General features: G+C 40.0%; 1 protein-coding gene across 7 annotated transcripts in view; it reads left to right on the top strand.

Moving 5' to 3' along the window:
• Nucleotides 1-17,863, top strand: part of UCHL5 (ubiquitin C-terminal hydrolase L5) — a 40,958-nt gene that overhangs the window by 691 nt on the left and 22,404 nt on the right. For 4 of the 7 annotated variants that reach the window (XM_070255775.1, XM_070255773.1, XM_070255774.1 and 1 more), the window contains exons 2-3: nt 7,417-7,480; nt 9,728-9,833. Coding sequence is in view for 3 of the 7 variants with exons in the window: in XM_023632618.2 (XP_023488386.1) it covers nt 103-178; nt 7,417-7,480; nt 9,728-9,833 (246 nt within the window). In the remaining 4 variants the exon portion in view is untranslated. Of the gene's footprint in view, nt 1; nt 179-7,416; nt 7,481-9,727; nt 9,834-17,863 lie in introns of those variants that run through there. The other 3 variants (XM_023632618.2, XM_023632617.2, XM_023632615.2) reach the window with 3 other exon arrangements.

Genomic DNA, 17,863 nt, shown 5'->3' with positions numbered 1-17,863 from the left:
GGACGAGCTCGGCGGCGGGTTCGCCGAGATCAGTGGCCGGCGGCAGCTGGTGCGGGGGGCGGCCGGCGCGAGAGGTGGAGCGGGGCGGCGTGTGGCGGGGCCATGACGGGCAATGCCGGGGAGTGGTGCCTCATGGAAAGCGACCCCGGGGTCTTCACCGAGCTCATTAAAGGATTCGGTGAGCGCCGAGGGGCCGTCCTGGGCCGGAGGGGTCACGGGAGGAGGCCCAAGCTGGGCACGGAGTGGTCCCCTGCGGCCACCGCCGACCCGGTCTGAAGGGAGGCGACTCCGGACAGCTGGAGTCGGGGAGGGAGGATGCGGGGCTCCCGCGCCTTCTTGGTCCCGGGCCGTCGCGTTTCCGCAGTGATGTTGAGGGAGAGCCACACCACGAGGGCAGGGACCGCGTCTGTCGGGTGTGCTGCCGCATCCTCGGGATTCGGCCGTCAATTACTTGCTTCATTGAGTGGAGCCTCCACCCTCCCCTGACCCCGTACGCGCGTTATCTTTCCCTTCCGACCGCCGGTTCTCTGCGGAGCGCTCCCCATCCCGGGCAGGTGTGCCCAGGTGCGTGGCTCGGCCATCAGTCCTGCCGGCACCGCCAGGGTGTGCCTTCTCGAGGATGGCGTGTCTCAAGGCCACGCCGCCCGGGAACCCGAGAGTCTGGTTATTCAAAGCAGGACATCTTGAGTGCGAAATAGCCCTGCGGGTGGCCACACGCGCTGATTGCGTGGGAGCCACGGGCCACTTGGCTAGTTCCGCCCCTTGCTCATTTTCAGCTTCCGGTGAAATGTGTTTTCTTGAGCTAGCGCTATGGACCAGAGGCCACATACTTGCCTCATAATTGCTTTTTGGCTGTATTCGTTGTGTTCCAGCCTAAGTAATCATCTTTCACTTTTTTATCCTTTCCTGTCCCTCTTGTTCCCAGCCTCTTCTGTGGGCAGTAATTTTTTTCTCTGTTGTATTTCCTTAAGTGTTATTAATTCTAGAGATTGTGTTAAAACTTGTCCTCGGGGTGAAAATTAATCATTGGTATAGATACTGTTTATTGTACATAGCTGAATATTTGGAATATCATTTATCAAGCAAGTATTGTTCACCTGCTATATCTCAGGCACACTGGTAGGGTTTGAAATTTTAATGTGAATAAAGCATGACTGCTGTTCTAAAGAACTGCCAATCAAACTATAATATGGTGTATTCTGGTTATGTTATATTATAATTATTACTGTGTTAGAGTATGTGCAAAGTGTTACAGGAACACAGGTCGTGGAAGAGCATAGACAGAAGAAAAAACCTAAGTAGCAGTGATGTTAAAGTATAGCCAAGTGTCTGAAATGTAATGGAATAGATTGGAGGAGTAGTTGAATCTGAGGCTGAAAAGATAAACTGAGGCCAGATTGTATGTCATGTTGTACAATTTGGATTGCTGTGTAGTCACTGGGGATTTAACTGTCAAAGATACTTGAATGCTGAAATGACATTTTTATGATTAAAAAAGGTTTTCTATGTGTAGTGTGCAGGGTGGATTGGAATGAAGTGAGAGAAGCTGGGAGTCTGTGAGCTGGTTGGCTTGACATGAAGTAGTGGGTTAGAGAGGAGGAAGTGGATTCCATAATTTTCCTGTATTTAAATCAGCTGGACCACTGACTGGATGTAGGGAAAGAGGTGAAAATGACTCTATTTCTAGCTTGAGTGGCTTGTGAAGTACAAGAGAAGAATAGATTTGATGCACGACAAATTGGGTTCAGTTTTAGACATATGCTGTGTGTGACATGTCTGCAGATTTAGCTATAAAATTTACCTTCAAAGCCATAACTATTATGATGTATTAAAGTTAACTTTAAGAAATATTGTACTAGGCAAGTTTCTTTATTTTAAAATTAATCCTCTCCATTAACAGCTGTTGTTTCAATCTCATATGTGCAGAAAACTTGAAATTGGAAGTGATTTAAATAAAGTCATGTGTAAGAGAGTGATAGGTAAATCCACCTTCTGCACCTGCACGTATGAAAAGTGAGGCAATAGCTATTAATGGCTGGCTCCACCAGCAGAAGAACTTTGCAGGAAGTTTAGCGATGGTAGTTGTATATCATTGTCAGATGCTTCAAAGAGAAAATAAGTTTATTCCAATTATTTCCAGGTTTTTTCCTCATCCAATTTATGGATTTAAAGAACCTTTTGGAAGTTCATTCTTTCAAAAATGAAACATCTTATTGTATTATGAATGCTATTGTAAATTTATTGTAGAAGTTTCTTCATCGGAGGGGAAATTATTTGTGGGTTCCCAGTGAATATATAAATACAAATTTTGTTGGACTATAACATCATGGTAAAACAAAGTTCTGTTAAATTAAGAAACTGATGGAGCAGAACTATACTTTTAATTGGTATAGTGCATGCATAATTCATAAATACACCGAAACAAACTGTGATAGTCTGCCAATTAAGAACAGAAGCTGTAAACTTTTGCTTCCAGCCAGGAAGGAGTAACAGGGACTGGATTTACTTTTCCTACAACAAATCAGTAATACCAGCTTTCACTTCAAGAAACTAGAAAAAGAAGAGCAAATTAAACCTAAAGTAAGGAAATGAAAGGAAATAATGAAGATGAGAGTTGAAGTTAGTGAAACAGAAAAGAGAAAAATAGTGAAGAAAATCAATGAAGCCAAAGCTGGTTTCTCAAAGACCAATAAAATGGATAAGCCTCTAGCCAGGCTGATAAAAAAAGAAGAGACACAAAAGACCACTATCAGGAATAAGAGAGACGTTATCACTATAGATTTGACAGATATTCAAAGGATAATAAGGGAATAGGCTAAACATCTTTGTGCCAATAAATTTGATGACTTAGATGAAACGTACAACTTCCTTTAAAGATTCAAATTACCAAAGCTCAGTTAAGAAGAAATATAGATAACAAGGATAGCCTTAGATTTATTAAATTTTAATTTTAATTTAAAGTCTTCTCACAAAGAAAACTCTAGCCAAAGTGGCTTCACTGGTAAATTCTATCAGATATTTAAGAAATTAATACCAGTTCTACACAAACTTTTCCAAAAAAATTGGAGAGGAAAGATTACTTCCCACACATTCTATGAGAGCCAGCGTTATCCTAACACCCAAACCAGATGAAGACCTTACAAGAAAAGGAACTACAGACCTATATCTGTCATCAAAATAGATGCAAAAATTCTAACCAAAATTTTAGCAAATCAAGTCCAATAATATGTTAAATGGACAATATATCATGATTGAGTCGGGTTTATTCCGGGAATTCAGGGTTGGTTCAGCATTTGAGATTCAGTGTAATTCACCGTATTAACAAAAAAACCGTTAAACAAGAAAAACCATACGATTATCCCAGTAGTTACAAAAAGCACTTGACAAAATCCAGCGTCTGTTAAAAATTATGAAGTGTTAGATTTTACTCTGCTTGCCAGCTAAGAAGTTAGCCTGTGTTATAGATGCTGGTGGACAACTTTTATGTTAGAGATAAAGGACTGTATTACTCACGGCACCATAGGCAGCAGGAGATTCATGTTTGCATTGGTTCTCTTGTCCTCTGAGTCCGTGGGAGTGGAGGTGGACCCAGGTGGATGCTGCATACATGAGTCTGTGTCAAAGCTGAGGAGCTCTGAACTTACGGAACTCCCAGTTTTATACAGAGATTGCTAGCAAACCTCAATCTTTGGCTCTAGAGAGATACTGTTATGGCCAGCAAATAAGTCTTCCCTCTACCCCAGAGGGAGACACCATCTCTTATCTTTCAAGTCTGTTTACTATACTAACATCCTAGAAAAGACAGTCCAGAGCACATCTGCTAGTTCCTCTCAGAAGATAAGCAGAAACAGGAGAAATTTATTGAAAATTATCTTCTGATAAAAATCCATCCTTTCCACAAAAATATGCCTTTTCCTCAGCTATTCTAATTAATCTGACCTGACCCACAGGGCTGGTACCAAATCTGTCTAATTTATCTCTTGTCGTGTTGACATTACAAAGCCAGGTAGCTTTCTCCTTAGGTTTTTGTGTTGACCTTTCTTGGCTTAAGGCATTAACCCAGGTACAGCGGGGTGTGAGTGATTGCTCGGACTCCACCTGGGCCTGCAAGGGGGAAGTCTTGCAGAATTCCGACATCCACAACAACTCTGGCCCATGAGTTGAGGCAGCTCTGAGTGACTGTTGGGGCCAATGTGGTGTTTCTTTAACATGAAGATCTGTTGTGACTGCTCCTAAGGTGCATGTCACCTTGTTTTGAGGAGAGGCAAATTAATGCCTGGCTTTCACACAAGAAATAAAAGTATAGTTATGATGGTGCACATGGCACCCCCAGAAGCAAGTGTTGCTTATAATTGCTGGGGCCCCCAAAATGAGACTCATTAGGGGTACTCATTAGGGGTACAAGTTAACAATGCCTCCAACTTAGGGCTCTCTGTTCATTTCAAATAATTGAGTCTAGTCCTTGTATTTGGAGAGATTGCCTAAGGGCTGAGAACCCAGTTTTTCCTGTATGGTCACATCACCAGCTAAGTGTCATTTGTCCATGCCATGGAATGACTGAGAATGGGGTTGGGGAAGATATCTGGGGCCATTTTGTGGGAAATACAGAAGCTGGGGCCATGCCTGTTGCTACTTCTGGTAGATTTGTTGGCAAGGTTAGGGAAATGACAATCGAATTGTCATCAGAACTGTTGGAAGATAGCATACCTAGTGAACAATGAAATTTAAGGCACTGCCAACAGTTTGAGAGAGCCCCACCAGGATATTTTTCTTGAGGAGAAAGACTTTAGGTAGATTATTTAAAAAATTATTTTTGAAATTAGTTTTTGAAGAGAACTATCTTATACAGCCACCAGTAATCATAATACAAATGTGTTAGTCGTTACGTAAATATTTCAAAACACATCTTAATTTTAGGACTCCCTTTCACTTTGGAACAGTGTTCTGGTTGGGATGACAAATTATATGGTCATCCTATGTAAGACTCAGTTCAACCAGCCATGACAGTTTTTCTCATCAGCAAAGATAGTAATGATCTCTTCTATCTCAACTTGCAGAAGGCTTTCCCATGTACCTTTCATATGCAGATTATGATGCTGCAGTGTCTGTGAGTTGTATGTGTGCTTGTTTTCTACTAGATTGTGAAGTTAAGTATTATGACAATAGTGTATTATTTTCTGACCTTGCCAGAGCCTAGTATTATGCTTGGCACATAAAGGTATTTGTTAAATTCTGACATTTCGTAACTTTTTAAAGCCTCCTCCCACCCAACTTTTTGCTTAATATGTACTGGGGGGGTCTGCATTAAGTGATTCTTTGTGTTTAGTGTTTGATAACTTGGACATCACAAGAACTGTGTGGATTGGATGAAGCTGGTTTTATACGTGAGGAAAGTCAGGCTCAGAGACATTATGTTCTTGCTCAAGGTTAAGAACTTGAAGGCAATGCTGGGAGTAGAACCCAGGTCTCTTGACTCATTGCTGATTTGTCTTTCCATTATACCATGCATTATTTGAAATTTAACGTACATAAGGGGATTATTAGATATTGATGTAGCTAAGGAGATAGATGCTAACAGTTGAGTACTATGGTTTCCTTACACTAAGAGATGTGTATGTGTTAAACTTAAGGTTATTTAAGTGGTGTCACCTCTTGAAATTCCACCTGTTCAAAAGATTTTGGGGCACTTTTATTCAGTGGGTTTTTGTTGTTGTTTTGTTATGATATGTACAATGTTTTGTTTGTTTCTTTTTTAAAAGATTTTATTTTTCCTTTTTCTCCCCAAATCCCCCTGGTACATACTTGTGTACTTCTAGTTGTGAGTCTTTCCAGCTGTGGCGTGTGGGACGCCTCCCCAGCATGGCTCGATGAACGGTGCCATGTCCGCGCCCAGGATTCGAACTGGGAAAACCCTGGGCCGTCGAAGCGGAGCGCGCGAACTTAACCACTCAGCCAGGGGGCCGGCCCCTGTACAATGTTTTCATATTTGGCCTTTTTACAGTTGATTTCCCAATAGCAGTAACCAGTGTTAACAATTGCATTAGTGTCCTTTCATGCCCTTTTCGACACTCACATAAATATAGGTTCACATTTGTAAGGTTTTTTTCTTCACCTTACTAAATGTGAATGTCTAGCAAGCTGTTGAGTCATGTAGTGGTGTGAATGCCCAAAGTTACGTAGTTGGTTGACCCAACTTTTTTTTTAAACCATTGATTTATGCAGGTGGTCTAAAGCTTCTGTAGATCTCACTTGAAAATCTGGAATATTAGAAAGTGCCCAGACTTTGGAACCAGATGTGGGTTTTAAGTAGCTTTTTGACATACACTAGCTGTAGTGAATTTAGGCAAGCGACTTAACATCTCTAAACCTCTTCCATATAACACTTGTCTTGCCGGCATTAGAGAAAATGCGTTTAAAGCACATTACTTATAGAAGGCACTGGTAAATATGGCTGTTTTGTGTGTTGTGATAATCCTACTGGCTAACATTCAGTGAACCTTTAGAGTGTGCCACACACTGTGTTAAATGTATCTCATGTAAAAAATTATCTCATTATTCCTCATAACAGCTCTGTGAGTGTGAAGAGCAGAGAGGTTAAATTAAATGGTCACGTAGCTAGTAAGTGGAGGAGCCAGGATGCAAACCCTGGGAGTTTGGAGGCTAAGCTCTTAACCAGTACACCATTGCTATGATACATCCTACTAGCGGACAGTTTCTCACCCTCAGCGCTGTTAACATTTGGGGCCAGATAATTCTTTGTTGTCAGGGGCTGTCCTGGGCAGTGTAGGATATTTAGCATCTCTGGCCTCTACCCACTAGATGCCAAGACCCTCCCCCGCAGGTGACAACAGTGACAGTATAAATGTCTCCAGACATTGTGAAATGTTCCTTGGGGGGCAAAACCTCACCCTAGAGGAAGAGCATGTTTAGGGGCCTCTAAGGTAGTTGAAAATAAAATTCTAAAAACAGAAAATACAGAATTGTAATTTTAAAAAAGGGTCAGTACTAAATATGTGATATGAAAGTCAGTGTTAAGTGGTAGTTATTACCACTTAAAAAAAAAAGTGTACAGTCAGCAAAAAAGAGGGCCCAGGACAGAGCTGGGGAAACTCAGCAGTTGAGTGACAAGAGTGGCTGAAGAGCCAGAGGTTGAGAGAACTGAGAAGGAATAGTCACGGGGTGGTGCCTCTGTGGAAATAAACTCTTGGAACTTTTTAAATTATAAAACTAATCTACTCCCATTGTAACTTAGGAAATAGTAAAGGAAGTGGTAGGATTTGGCTGTGAACTATCAATTTTACCATTTTAATGTGCCATGTCTTATTACCCCAATTGTGCATTTCTTTTAACTAATATTTTATTTAATGGTAAAAAATGAGTTATTTGGTTTTCTAAAGGAAGAATTTCTTATTTCAGGTTGCCGAGGAGCTCAAGTAGAAGAAATATGGAGTTTAGAACCTGAGAATTTTGAAAAATTAAAGTAAGTATAACTTCAATTGTGTTAAAAATAATGTCTGTATCTAAGCAAACTTTTGTGTTTATATTACTTGGGTTACCCTGGGCTAAGTATTATCTCCTTTAAGTCTTTTTTTCAATCCTGTGAGGCGGGTATTATTATTCTCATTTTATAACCAAGAACCTGAGGCTCATAGCTAGGTGACCTGTAAGGGATTAAAAACTAAGTCTCTGTATGGGGCCGGTCCTGTGGCCGAGTGGTTAAGTTCGCGCCCTCCGCTTTGGTGGCCCAGGGTTTTGCCGGTTCGAATCCTGGGCGCGGACACAGCACCACTCATCAGGACATGCTGAGGTGGCATCCCATGTGCCACAACTAGAAGGACCCACAAGTGAAAATATACACAACTATGTACTGGGGGGATTTGGGGAGAAAAAGCAGGAAAAAAAAAATTGGCAACAGTTGTTAGCTCAGATGCCAATCTTAAAAAACAAAACCAAACAAAACAACTAAGTCTCTGTAGTTCCATATCAACAAAGTACTGATTGGTTGGTTTTTTACAACATTGACTTATAGTTCGATAGAGTTAAAACATGGGATGCATTTTAATATAAAAAACATGAATAATAGGTCAGTCTACAAAAGCATATTTAGAAGATAACGTATATTAATAGTACTTCAGAACTTGTCTAGTTATGATCACATTGCTTCTTGGGCAGGTTACAGTTCAGATTCCAAATGCAGATGCCAGGAAGTGCCTTCCTCTTCCCCCCATCCTTCTGACCAGAATCCTCTCTCTGGGCCTCTCCATACCCCTAAGCTGCATGCCCTCAGGTGTTGATCCTGTGTTGCAAATGGAGGGCTACGGGGGTTTTCACTGGTGGGAGAGTTCCTGGACTCTTGCAATGGGGACAAGGAGTAGGCTTTTATTTTTTTTATTTTTTATTTTTTTGAGGAGGATTAGCCCTGAGCTAACTACTGCCAATCCTTCTCTTTTTGCTGAGGAAGACTGGCCCTGAGTTAACATCTGTGGCCATCTTTCTCTACTTTATATGTGGGACACCTGCCACGGCATGGCTTTTTGCCACGCAGTGCCATGTCCACACCCGGGATCCGAACCCGCAAACCCCGGGCCGCCAAGAAGTGGAACGTGCAAACTTAACTGCTGCGCCACCGGGCCAGCCCGGGAGTAGGCTTTTAAAAGGGAAAATGGAGATTTAGACAGCATAAAAAAAAAAGGGAAAATGGAGATCATAGGGATATGGCTACTGTTTTTAATAGTAAGAAGGAGATAGTTTGCTTCCCCCTGATTCCCCCTTGTCCACAAAAAAAGCAGTCACTTTAGATGGAATAAGAGATCGCTTCTGGCCGAATGATCAGGGAAGGTTAATTAAAGATGCGTCATTTGAACTGTCTTTAAAGGATAGGACTTTTGTTGCTTGGAAGGCAGTTGTGAAAGGTGGACTGGAGAGAATCCTGAGGTGGTGATTTAATGTTTTGTGGGCAAGAATAGTTCCTGGAGCAAAGTGGATGACTTTGTGATGCATGAGGTGACAGCATCCGTTCATACTGTAGTTTGATGATTGTTCATGAATCCAATAATTATATGAAGGTGACTTCCTGTATTTCATAACATGTATGCTGTCAACCATTTATCTGTGAACATCCCACATGCACTTTATTCATATGTATTGGAATTCCATTTAGGGTTAACAGCTTCTACTTTTATGTTCTTATTTTCTATTTTTAAGTGAGATGATATAGGGTAGAAATGAATAATCTACAGACTTGAGAATAAATTTTTCATTGTAATTCTGTTTTCCCTGTTGTAGTTTTAAGTTTTATTAGCCTCATCTTAGGCAACATTCAGTGACTATGAATAGCAATAGAAACTTTAAAAAATTTCCCTGGGTCAGCCCTGTGGCCAAGTGGTTAAAGTTCCATACCCTCCACTTAGGCGGCCCGGGTTCACGGGTTGAGATTCTGGGTGTGGACCTACTCCACTCATCAGCCATGCTATGGTGGCATCTCACATACAAAATAGAGGAAAATTGTCACAGATGTTAGCTCAAGGCTAATCTTCCTCAAGCAAAAGAAAGAGGAGGATTGGCAACGGATGTTAGCTAAGGGCAAATCTTCCTCACCAAAAAGAAAATTTCTCATTTACTTCATTTGCATTATATTTGTTAAATAGCTGACTAAAATTTAATATACTGACAATGTGTTATACAAGCAGCAAGGTTTGGTGTCACTAATTTGTATTTTATTTTGTAGGCCAGTTCATGGGTTAATTTTTCTTTTCAAGTGGCAGCCAGGAGAAGAACCAGCAGGCTCTGTGGTTCAGGACTCCAGACTTGACACGATATTTTTTGCCAAGCAGGTATGGTTTTTGGATATTTGAAAGTCTTGAGAGCAAATGCTTTTTATAAGCAGAACTCTGCTCCGCCTGTGTGTCTCTAGTGTCACAGTCCTCAAACTTTTTTGTCTTAGGAGCCCTTTACATCTTAAAAATTATTGCGATTCCCCAAAGAGCTTCTGTTTATGTGGATTATATTTATCAATGTTTATCATATTAGCCGTTAAAACTGAGACATTTAAAAATGTTTATTTATTGATTTAAAAATAAATGTAAGTTTATTAGAAGTTAATATAAATAACATATTTTTTAATGGAAAACAGTTATATTTACCAAAACAAAATAAAATAGAAGAGTGCGTTGTTTACATTTTTGCAGTCTAATGTCTGGCTTAATAGTACACAGCCGGATTCTCCTGTCACGGCTTTATTCAGTCTGTTGCAATGTTTTTATTTTGTTTCGTTTTGTTCTTGGTTGAACTACATGAAGGAAATTCAGTCTCACACATGTTTGTAGTTGCAAAGAGAGGAGTATTTTAATAGCTTTTTCAGAGAATTATGGATACTCTCTGATATTATATCAAAACTCCAAAAAGGTTGCTTAGTTGCAGGTTAGTTGCTGTGTGAAATTTGAAACCACGTCAGTGAACTTTGTTATATTAAAATCCTTTGGTTTGTCTCGCTCTTCGAATAATCTTTTGCTCATGAGGATCGGGTAATATCGTGCATTGGTTATTTTGAAAATTCGCTGACTTAAGCAGGTCTTCTAACTGTTGACTTGTTTGATTATATACGTTATCAACAAGTCACGTTTGTTAATATCACCATCGGTGTCATCAGAAAAGTCATTTTCATGAAACTATTAAACTCACAGCGGTGGATCTAAGTCTTACAAAGTTCGAGTTTTCACTTGAAAGTTCACATTTTATCCAGAACAGCAAATGCTATATCGTGTTTTCCTTGAAGTGACACTGATTTCTCTCAATTTCAAGAAAATTTCTGCCAAATACACTGTCTGAACAGGGTGTTTGTCTGCCATTTGTTCTTCCGAGTGAAAAGGATGTCCCTAGAAAACAGCGGCTGACCTAGCCCACACCTCCAACGATCGCACCAGTGCCTTTCCTCGAAATGGCTAGCGTGTGTTGGTGCAGCAGAAATGCCTTATTTGTACAACCTATTTCATTCAACAGACTCTTAAAGACTTGGACTCTGGGGTTGAAATTTAATAAAAATAACCGTTACTGCTTCATCAAAGACATTCTTCAGTAAAACTGACCTTTTCGTTTTGTTGTTTCTTTAACTGTGTCTGTGTGTCAGTGAAACAGTTTAATACTACTGCCTAGATTCATGCTGAAATACTTCACCCACCGCTGCTATTGTACTGTCAGTGCAAGTGTGAAAGCAGGGAATAAGGCCAGAACTGTCTTGAAATTATTATGGAAACAATTTTGAGCTCACGAACCCCTTGAAAAGAGTCTTAGGAATTCCCAGGGGTCCATGGACCACACTTTGAGAACTGCTGTCCTAGCGTGTACAGTGAAACGTTTAACTGACCTTATTAGGTGCCTCCCTATGTCTGGTCTGTTGTTTGGAAAAGCTGAAAGAGAGAATGATAAAAGAGGTTTGATTCATGTTTAAAATCTAAGCTAAATATGCTTTATTTGTTTGAAAATTGCAGTTATTTCTGAGACTCAAAAAATTGCTTAGGATAATCTGTTTGACCTTTAGAAAGGTAGAAAAATAAAAGTGCTGATTCTCATTGCTGCCGTTGAAATGAAGCCTTTGCTGTTCCACTTAGTAACTTGTTCCCTTTTTCTCTTATTATTTTACTTCTTTCCATTTTCCACCAACTTTTGAAAATTGAGTGTTTTTAGAGAAATTAGAAAATTCTTGCTTTTTTACTTTAGGGGTTAGGAAAACATTGTTTTATCATTGTGTAAAGTGTCAGGCTTTTTTTTCTGATAGCAGAACTTTAATTACGGAAATAGAGAGTGATGGCGATGGATATCCTTATAATCCCCCCCATCTCTACTAACCACTCTGACCAGTGTGACTCATTCATTTAATCAGCAAGTGGTCATTGAGCACCCACTTTATGCTAGGCATTGTTTTAGGCACTCAGGATATAAAGATGAATAAGACACCGTGTCTCTTCTTATTAATAACAACTATAATGATAGCAATACCAACATAGCCAACGTTTGCCTTTCTTGTTGTGTGTCAGATATTGTGTTAGATATATTATTTATTTAATTCTTGCAACAACCCTATGAGGATGTTATCTTCACTTCACAGATGAAGAAATTGAGGCCTGGAAAAATTAACTTATTTGCCTGAGGTCACACAGCTAGCACGTGGTAAATCCAGAATTTAAACCCAAGTGTAAAACCCAGGTTTGCAATTCCGCATGCCTTACTACCTCCCACATTTTCTGTTCGTTCTCTGACACGTTCTTATAAGTTTTTTAATGAAAGTTGGATTATTATACAAAATATTTTGCATCTTTTTTCTCTTAATGGTAAAAGTTTGACTTTGTCCTATTTCAGTACACATACCAGTATTAGCTGACATTTATTGAAGGCTTGTTAGGTACTTTTGTATATATTATTTTTCATTATTAATTTCTTTGTAGTAACTCATTCTCATAGCAACCGTGTGTCGTTTTACAGTTTCCTCATCGTTTCACAGATGAGGAAACTGAGTCCCAGAGAGGTTAAGAAACTTGCCCAAGTTATGCAACTAGTCAGTGGCAGAGCTGGGGTAGCTCTGAAATGCATACTCCTCATCACATCAGAATACTCCCTCTTTTAAAAGTACTCCTGGTCTAAATGGCCTATAATTTATCTAACTAATCTCTTAATGCTCAACATTTTGAGTTTCTAATTATTTCTCTAACACAGATAATCCATTTATATATTGTAATATTTGTGTACTTATGTATCATTGCAATACAATAATTATAATTTTAAAACCACAGTTTGTGATTTTCAAGATCTAGGTAGTAGAGAAAAAGTAGGGAACAGATAGTTTTAAAAGTCTTTCAGGTGATATTTCTCCATCTAAAGAAAGTTTCTGTTATTTTTTAAGGTGTATAAGAATATATGCTTATAACTATTTAAGCATTATAATTGTATGATGCAGAAAATAAAAATTCTTTTTAATGTCTACTCCAGAGATAACCGCTGAAAACAATTTATATTCTTCCAGATCTTTTCCATGTATGTGTATGCGTGTTTATATTTCTTGCACACTAAATTGTAAATCTGAGAGTCAGGGATTTTGTTTTCGTGTACAGTCCTTGGCACATGGTAGATATCCAACAGATGTAGACTGAACTCTTCATCTCTAAGATTGTTACTATTAAAGAACACTAGAGTTCACTAGGACGCTGATGATGTCTGATGTGTAGAGGCCTGGATATTTTTAAGGTGTAAGAAAGTATTCTATAAAGAAAAGAACTGATCCTAGAGTATGAATTTGTAGTTTCTGGAGTCCCTTGATATTTTTCTAGTTCCATATTACATTTTCATTTCACTGTAATTAAATATTTTGTTTGTATTATATTATTCCTGCTGTGTTTATTAATATGTCAGATTAGTGATTTCCCAATAATATCATTTTTTTCCTACTATATTATGGCAACAGTTCTTATTAAACTGACAGATCAGGAATTCTCCAGCAATATCTATCAGTCTTTTTAGTGTATGCCTCCTATGAGCCTATGCTAGAAACTTTGTAGTATATATTACATAAACATATAATCTTTGGTTCTAGGCTTCAAGAGCTTATAGTAATGGTTTCCAATCCAGGGTCTCTGGACTCTTAGGAGTATTTTCAGAAATTTAAAAAAGTAGATTAAAATCATATTTATTTGTGGGGCTGGCCCCGTGGCCGAGTGGTTAAGTTTGCGCGCTCTGCTGTAGGCGGCTCAGTGTTTCCTCAGTTCGAATCCTGGGTGCTGACGTGGCACTGCTCATCAAGCCACGCTGAGGCGGTGTCCCACATGCCACAACTAGAAGGACCTACAACTGAGAATATATAACTATGTACTGGGGGGCTTTGGGGAGAAAAAGGAAAAAAATAAAATCTTTAAAAAAAAATCATATTTATTTGTGATAAAGTTCTACGGGTTAACTAAGTGTATAGTTTTGGTATTTATGGATGGAACTGCATCAGTTTAGGGTGGTAAAACTGGCTGTCTAACGCTCATCATTTGCTCTGATTGGGGGTGTGTGTGTGTGTGTGTGTGTGTGGATTGTTGGTTAATAAAATATCGAGAAAAGACACTGTCATTACAGTAATTACAATTCATGTATAAGGATCCAAGAATGACATTTTGGTAATGCTTCTCTACAAAACATTGTCGTCTTGTTACCCTTTTACTGATGAGAAAGCTGAGGTCTGATTTGCTTAAGATCCTGCTGCAGTGTGCTGGGTTTGTCTGACTCCATCTGTTCAGTCTTTCAGGAAGGAATGATTGAGTGCCTACAGTGTGGCAGAGACTGTGCTAGGTGCTTGGGAAATGATGAACAGCCGTGATCCCTGCCCTCAGGGTACTTGGAGTTTATTGGAGGAGATTGGTATTAATCACTGAAATGCAGAATTACAGTGGCAATCAGTACTGCATGGAGTGAAAGGAGAACTATGTTACAAAGTTTGAGAACAATCTGTAAGACTACCCTCACTTTGAACACCAGCTACAGAGTTTAGGGTCCCCAAAACCATCCTCATTTCTGACAGTCGCAAGTTTGGGGGATCCTTAAGACCACCTTTAGGTTCTGAAATTTGCTAGAAGGACTCATAGCCCTCTCCAAAAACTGTTATATTACAGTTAGGGTTTATTGCAGTGAAAAGATACAGGTTAAATTTAGCCAAGGGAAGAGATGCCTGGGGAAAGTTCCAAGCACAGAGCTTCCAGTTGTCTTCTCCCAGTATAGAGTCACAGATGGTGCTGACTTTCCTGGCAGTGATGTGTGACAGTATTTCCAGGGAATCTCAGCTGATTCTTGGCATCCTGAGTGCTTATTGGGCCTCACTCACATAGACCTGGTTGGCCACCCATGTAGCTGACTGAGGTCAACTCTGCAGGTTGGGCTGATACTGTTAACCCGAAACCCCACCCTAGGTCACAGTGTTAGACTGTGTGGCCCAAAGCCCCCAGGTAAACAAAGACACTCTTACAAGGCATGGCTTTTCAAGAGCTTAGAGACCATCTCCCAGGGGCTGAGGGCAAAGGCCGGGTCTCTCTCTGGATGAGATTAAATTGTTTACTGCACACATAAAAATGGGACTTGACTCTTCAGGGAGAACTTAGAAAACTTCTCCAAGTGACAATTCAGCTGAAATCGAAAGGTTAAGTAGGTATTAATTGGGGGAAAGAGGTTGAGGATCATCCTAGATTAACACAGCTTTATAGCAAAAGGGAGTAAGACTAGTAAAATGTACTAAAAGAAGGTCAGTGTAACTGGAGTGTAGAGCGCAAGGAGGAGATGGCATGAGCTATGAAGCTGTACAGACAGTGTGTTAGTCAGGATTAGGTGCGGTTAGGTGCAGAGCAGCAGTGGTTTACAAGAAATAGAAGTGTTTCTCTTTCACATCCAAGAACTGGCAAGATTGCAGGCTCTTTTGTTCCTTTTTGTGTGGATTCTCTTCTAAAGATTACTTCATGGTCCAAGATGATTGTTGGAGTTTCAGCCATTTTATCTCAATTCCACGCTCCAGACAGCAGGAAGGGGACAACACACTCGTCTCCCTTTATGGATATTTTCTAGAATTTGCCAGCGTCACATGCTTACTTCTCTTTGGCCAGAACTCAGCCCTGGCTGTACTTAGCATCAAAGGAGAGTAGGAAAGTTGTCTTTGTTCCAGGTGGCCATGGACCCAGATAAATTTGGGTTCTCTATTCATATGGAAGAAGGAGAAGATGGATATTAGAGAACAACTATTAGCCTTCTACCGTAGATGCAGACAGAGGTCAGATCCTGCAGGGTATTTTAGGCCGTGGTTGAGACTTGGTCCAAATCATAAGAGTGATAGAAGGTTATTGAAGTGTTTTAAGAAGGGGGACACGATCAGATTTTCCTTTAGAAGAGACTGCCTTGGCTGCCCTGTAGGGAATGCATTTGAGGAGGAGGGAGTGGTGTAGGATGTAAGACTAGATATCACATGGGGGCTTTTGCACAAGTCCATGCAAGGGTGGATGAAAGACTCGTAGTAGAGATAGATGTGAACAGATGTGAACAGTACTTGGGAGATAAACCTTTGATGTGCAGTGGATTGGATGTGGGGAGGGAGGAGGAAGACATGTCAATCAATGATGACATCTTTTTCTTTTTTTCTTTTTTTCCTTCTTAAAAAAATCATCTTCGGGTACTCAGAATGGAATTATGATAGTCCTTGATTGATGACATGCTAATGGCCTCCTTTTACTTATTTATTTATTTATTTGGTTATTTTCAGTAATATAGTAAGTACCTAAGAACTCACCACCCAAATAAACTTCACCTAACTGTTATTTCCTTCTCTCCCACCCATTGTCTAACATAACTCATCCTCCCTCCCTCCATCCAGTGTGACCCTGACGTCGAATTCTGTATCATTTCCTTGCTTTCCTTTTTGTGTATTTTTTGTAATCCTAAAAACGGGTGTGTGTATATAAAATTTTAACTTGATGAAATGTATCATGCTCTGTGTAATTTTGGGGGGCATAACTTTGACTTAATGTTATAGTGTTCAAAATTCACGCGTAAGTAGTTCCTCAGAGCAGTCCGCTTACTTTGCATGCTGTGTAATATCAATTGCGTGAACACGCTATGGTTTGTTGACTTACTTTCTGTAGGCTGGCGTTTGGGTTTTCCACCAGTTACTGTGGTTGTGTGACTAAGCATTTTTGTACATGTCTCCTGTTATACATGTGCAAATTTCTCCTGTTATACCCAGAAATAGAACAGCTGCTTCATCTGATGCATAAATGTGCAGCTTTAGGAGGAACTATCAAATGTTTGCTGAAGTAGATGTTCCAGTTTACACTCCCACTAACTATATCTGAGTTACTATGTAGCTGCACACTCCAAATGTGGTATTGTTAGGCCTTTTTAATTGTTGCCAGCCAAGGGCTGGCCCAGTGACGCAGCAGTTAAGTGTGCACGTTCTGCTTCTTGGCGGCCCAGGGTTCGCCGGTTCGGATCCTGGGTGCGGACATGGCACCGCTTGGCATGCCATGCTGTGGTAGGCGTCCCACATATAAAGTAGAGGAAGATGGGCACGGATGTTAGCTCAGGGCCAGCCTTCCTCAGCAAAAAGAGGAGGATTGGCAGATGTTAGCTCAGGGCTAATCTTCCTCAAAAAAATTTTTTTTTGCCAGCCAGCTCACTCTGAAATGCTGCTTCATTCTGGTCTTGGTTTACATCTCCCGGGTCACTAATCATGATGAAAGGGTCTTCGTGTGCTTAATGGCCATATGTGTTTCTTCTGGGAAATTCCTGTTTTAAGTTATTTTTCTATGGGGTTAATTGTGCCCTTCTTTTTGATTTGTGGGAGTTGTTTATCTATTCTTGATACTACCTCTCCAAGTTTACACCTTGTTGTTTTACCTTTTCTGGGTGTCTTTTGTTGAGTACAATTTTGTATTTTACAACCAATGTTTTTTGGATCTTGTTAAAGAAATTATCTGTCTGAAGTTGTAAAAGATACTTACCTGTGTATTTAAATTTTAATTTTTGAGATCTGTGTCCATAATGCATTGTGTATCATGGGAAATAGGGGTTCAGTTTTATCTTTTTCCATATAGATCACCATTTGTTTCTAGCCTCATTTCTCGAACGTTCGTTGTTTGCCTTATTTATCTGACGTGTTGCCTCTGTTGTACACCGAAGTTCCATATGCGTGTGTGCGCACGCGTGTGTGTATTTTCTGGAATGTACTCTGTTCCACTGATCAATATGTCTCTGTGCCAATGCCACACTATCTTAATTCCTTTACTTCTTCATAAATTCTGATATCTAATAGGTCATGTCTCCCCTCCCTGCTCTTTTTCAGAGATATCCTTGCTATTCT

This window comes from Equus caballus, chromosome 30 (assembly GCF_041296265.1).
Source record: "Equus caballus isolate H_3958 breed thoroughbred chromosome 30, TB-T2T, whole genome shotgun sequence".
Taxonomy (NCBI): domain Eukaryota; kingdom Metazoa; phylum Chordata; class Mammalia; order Perissodactyla; family Equidae; genus Equus; species Equus caballus.
The sequence above is the reverse complement of the archived record's forward strand: the minus strand, read 5'-3'. Positions and strand labels throughout refer to the sequence as shown.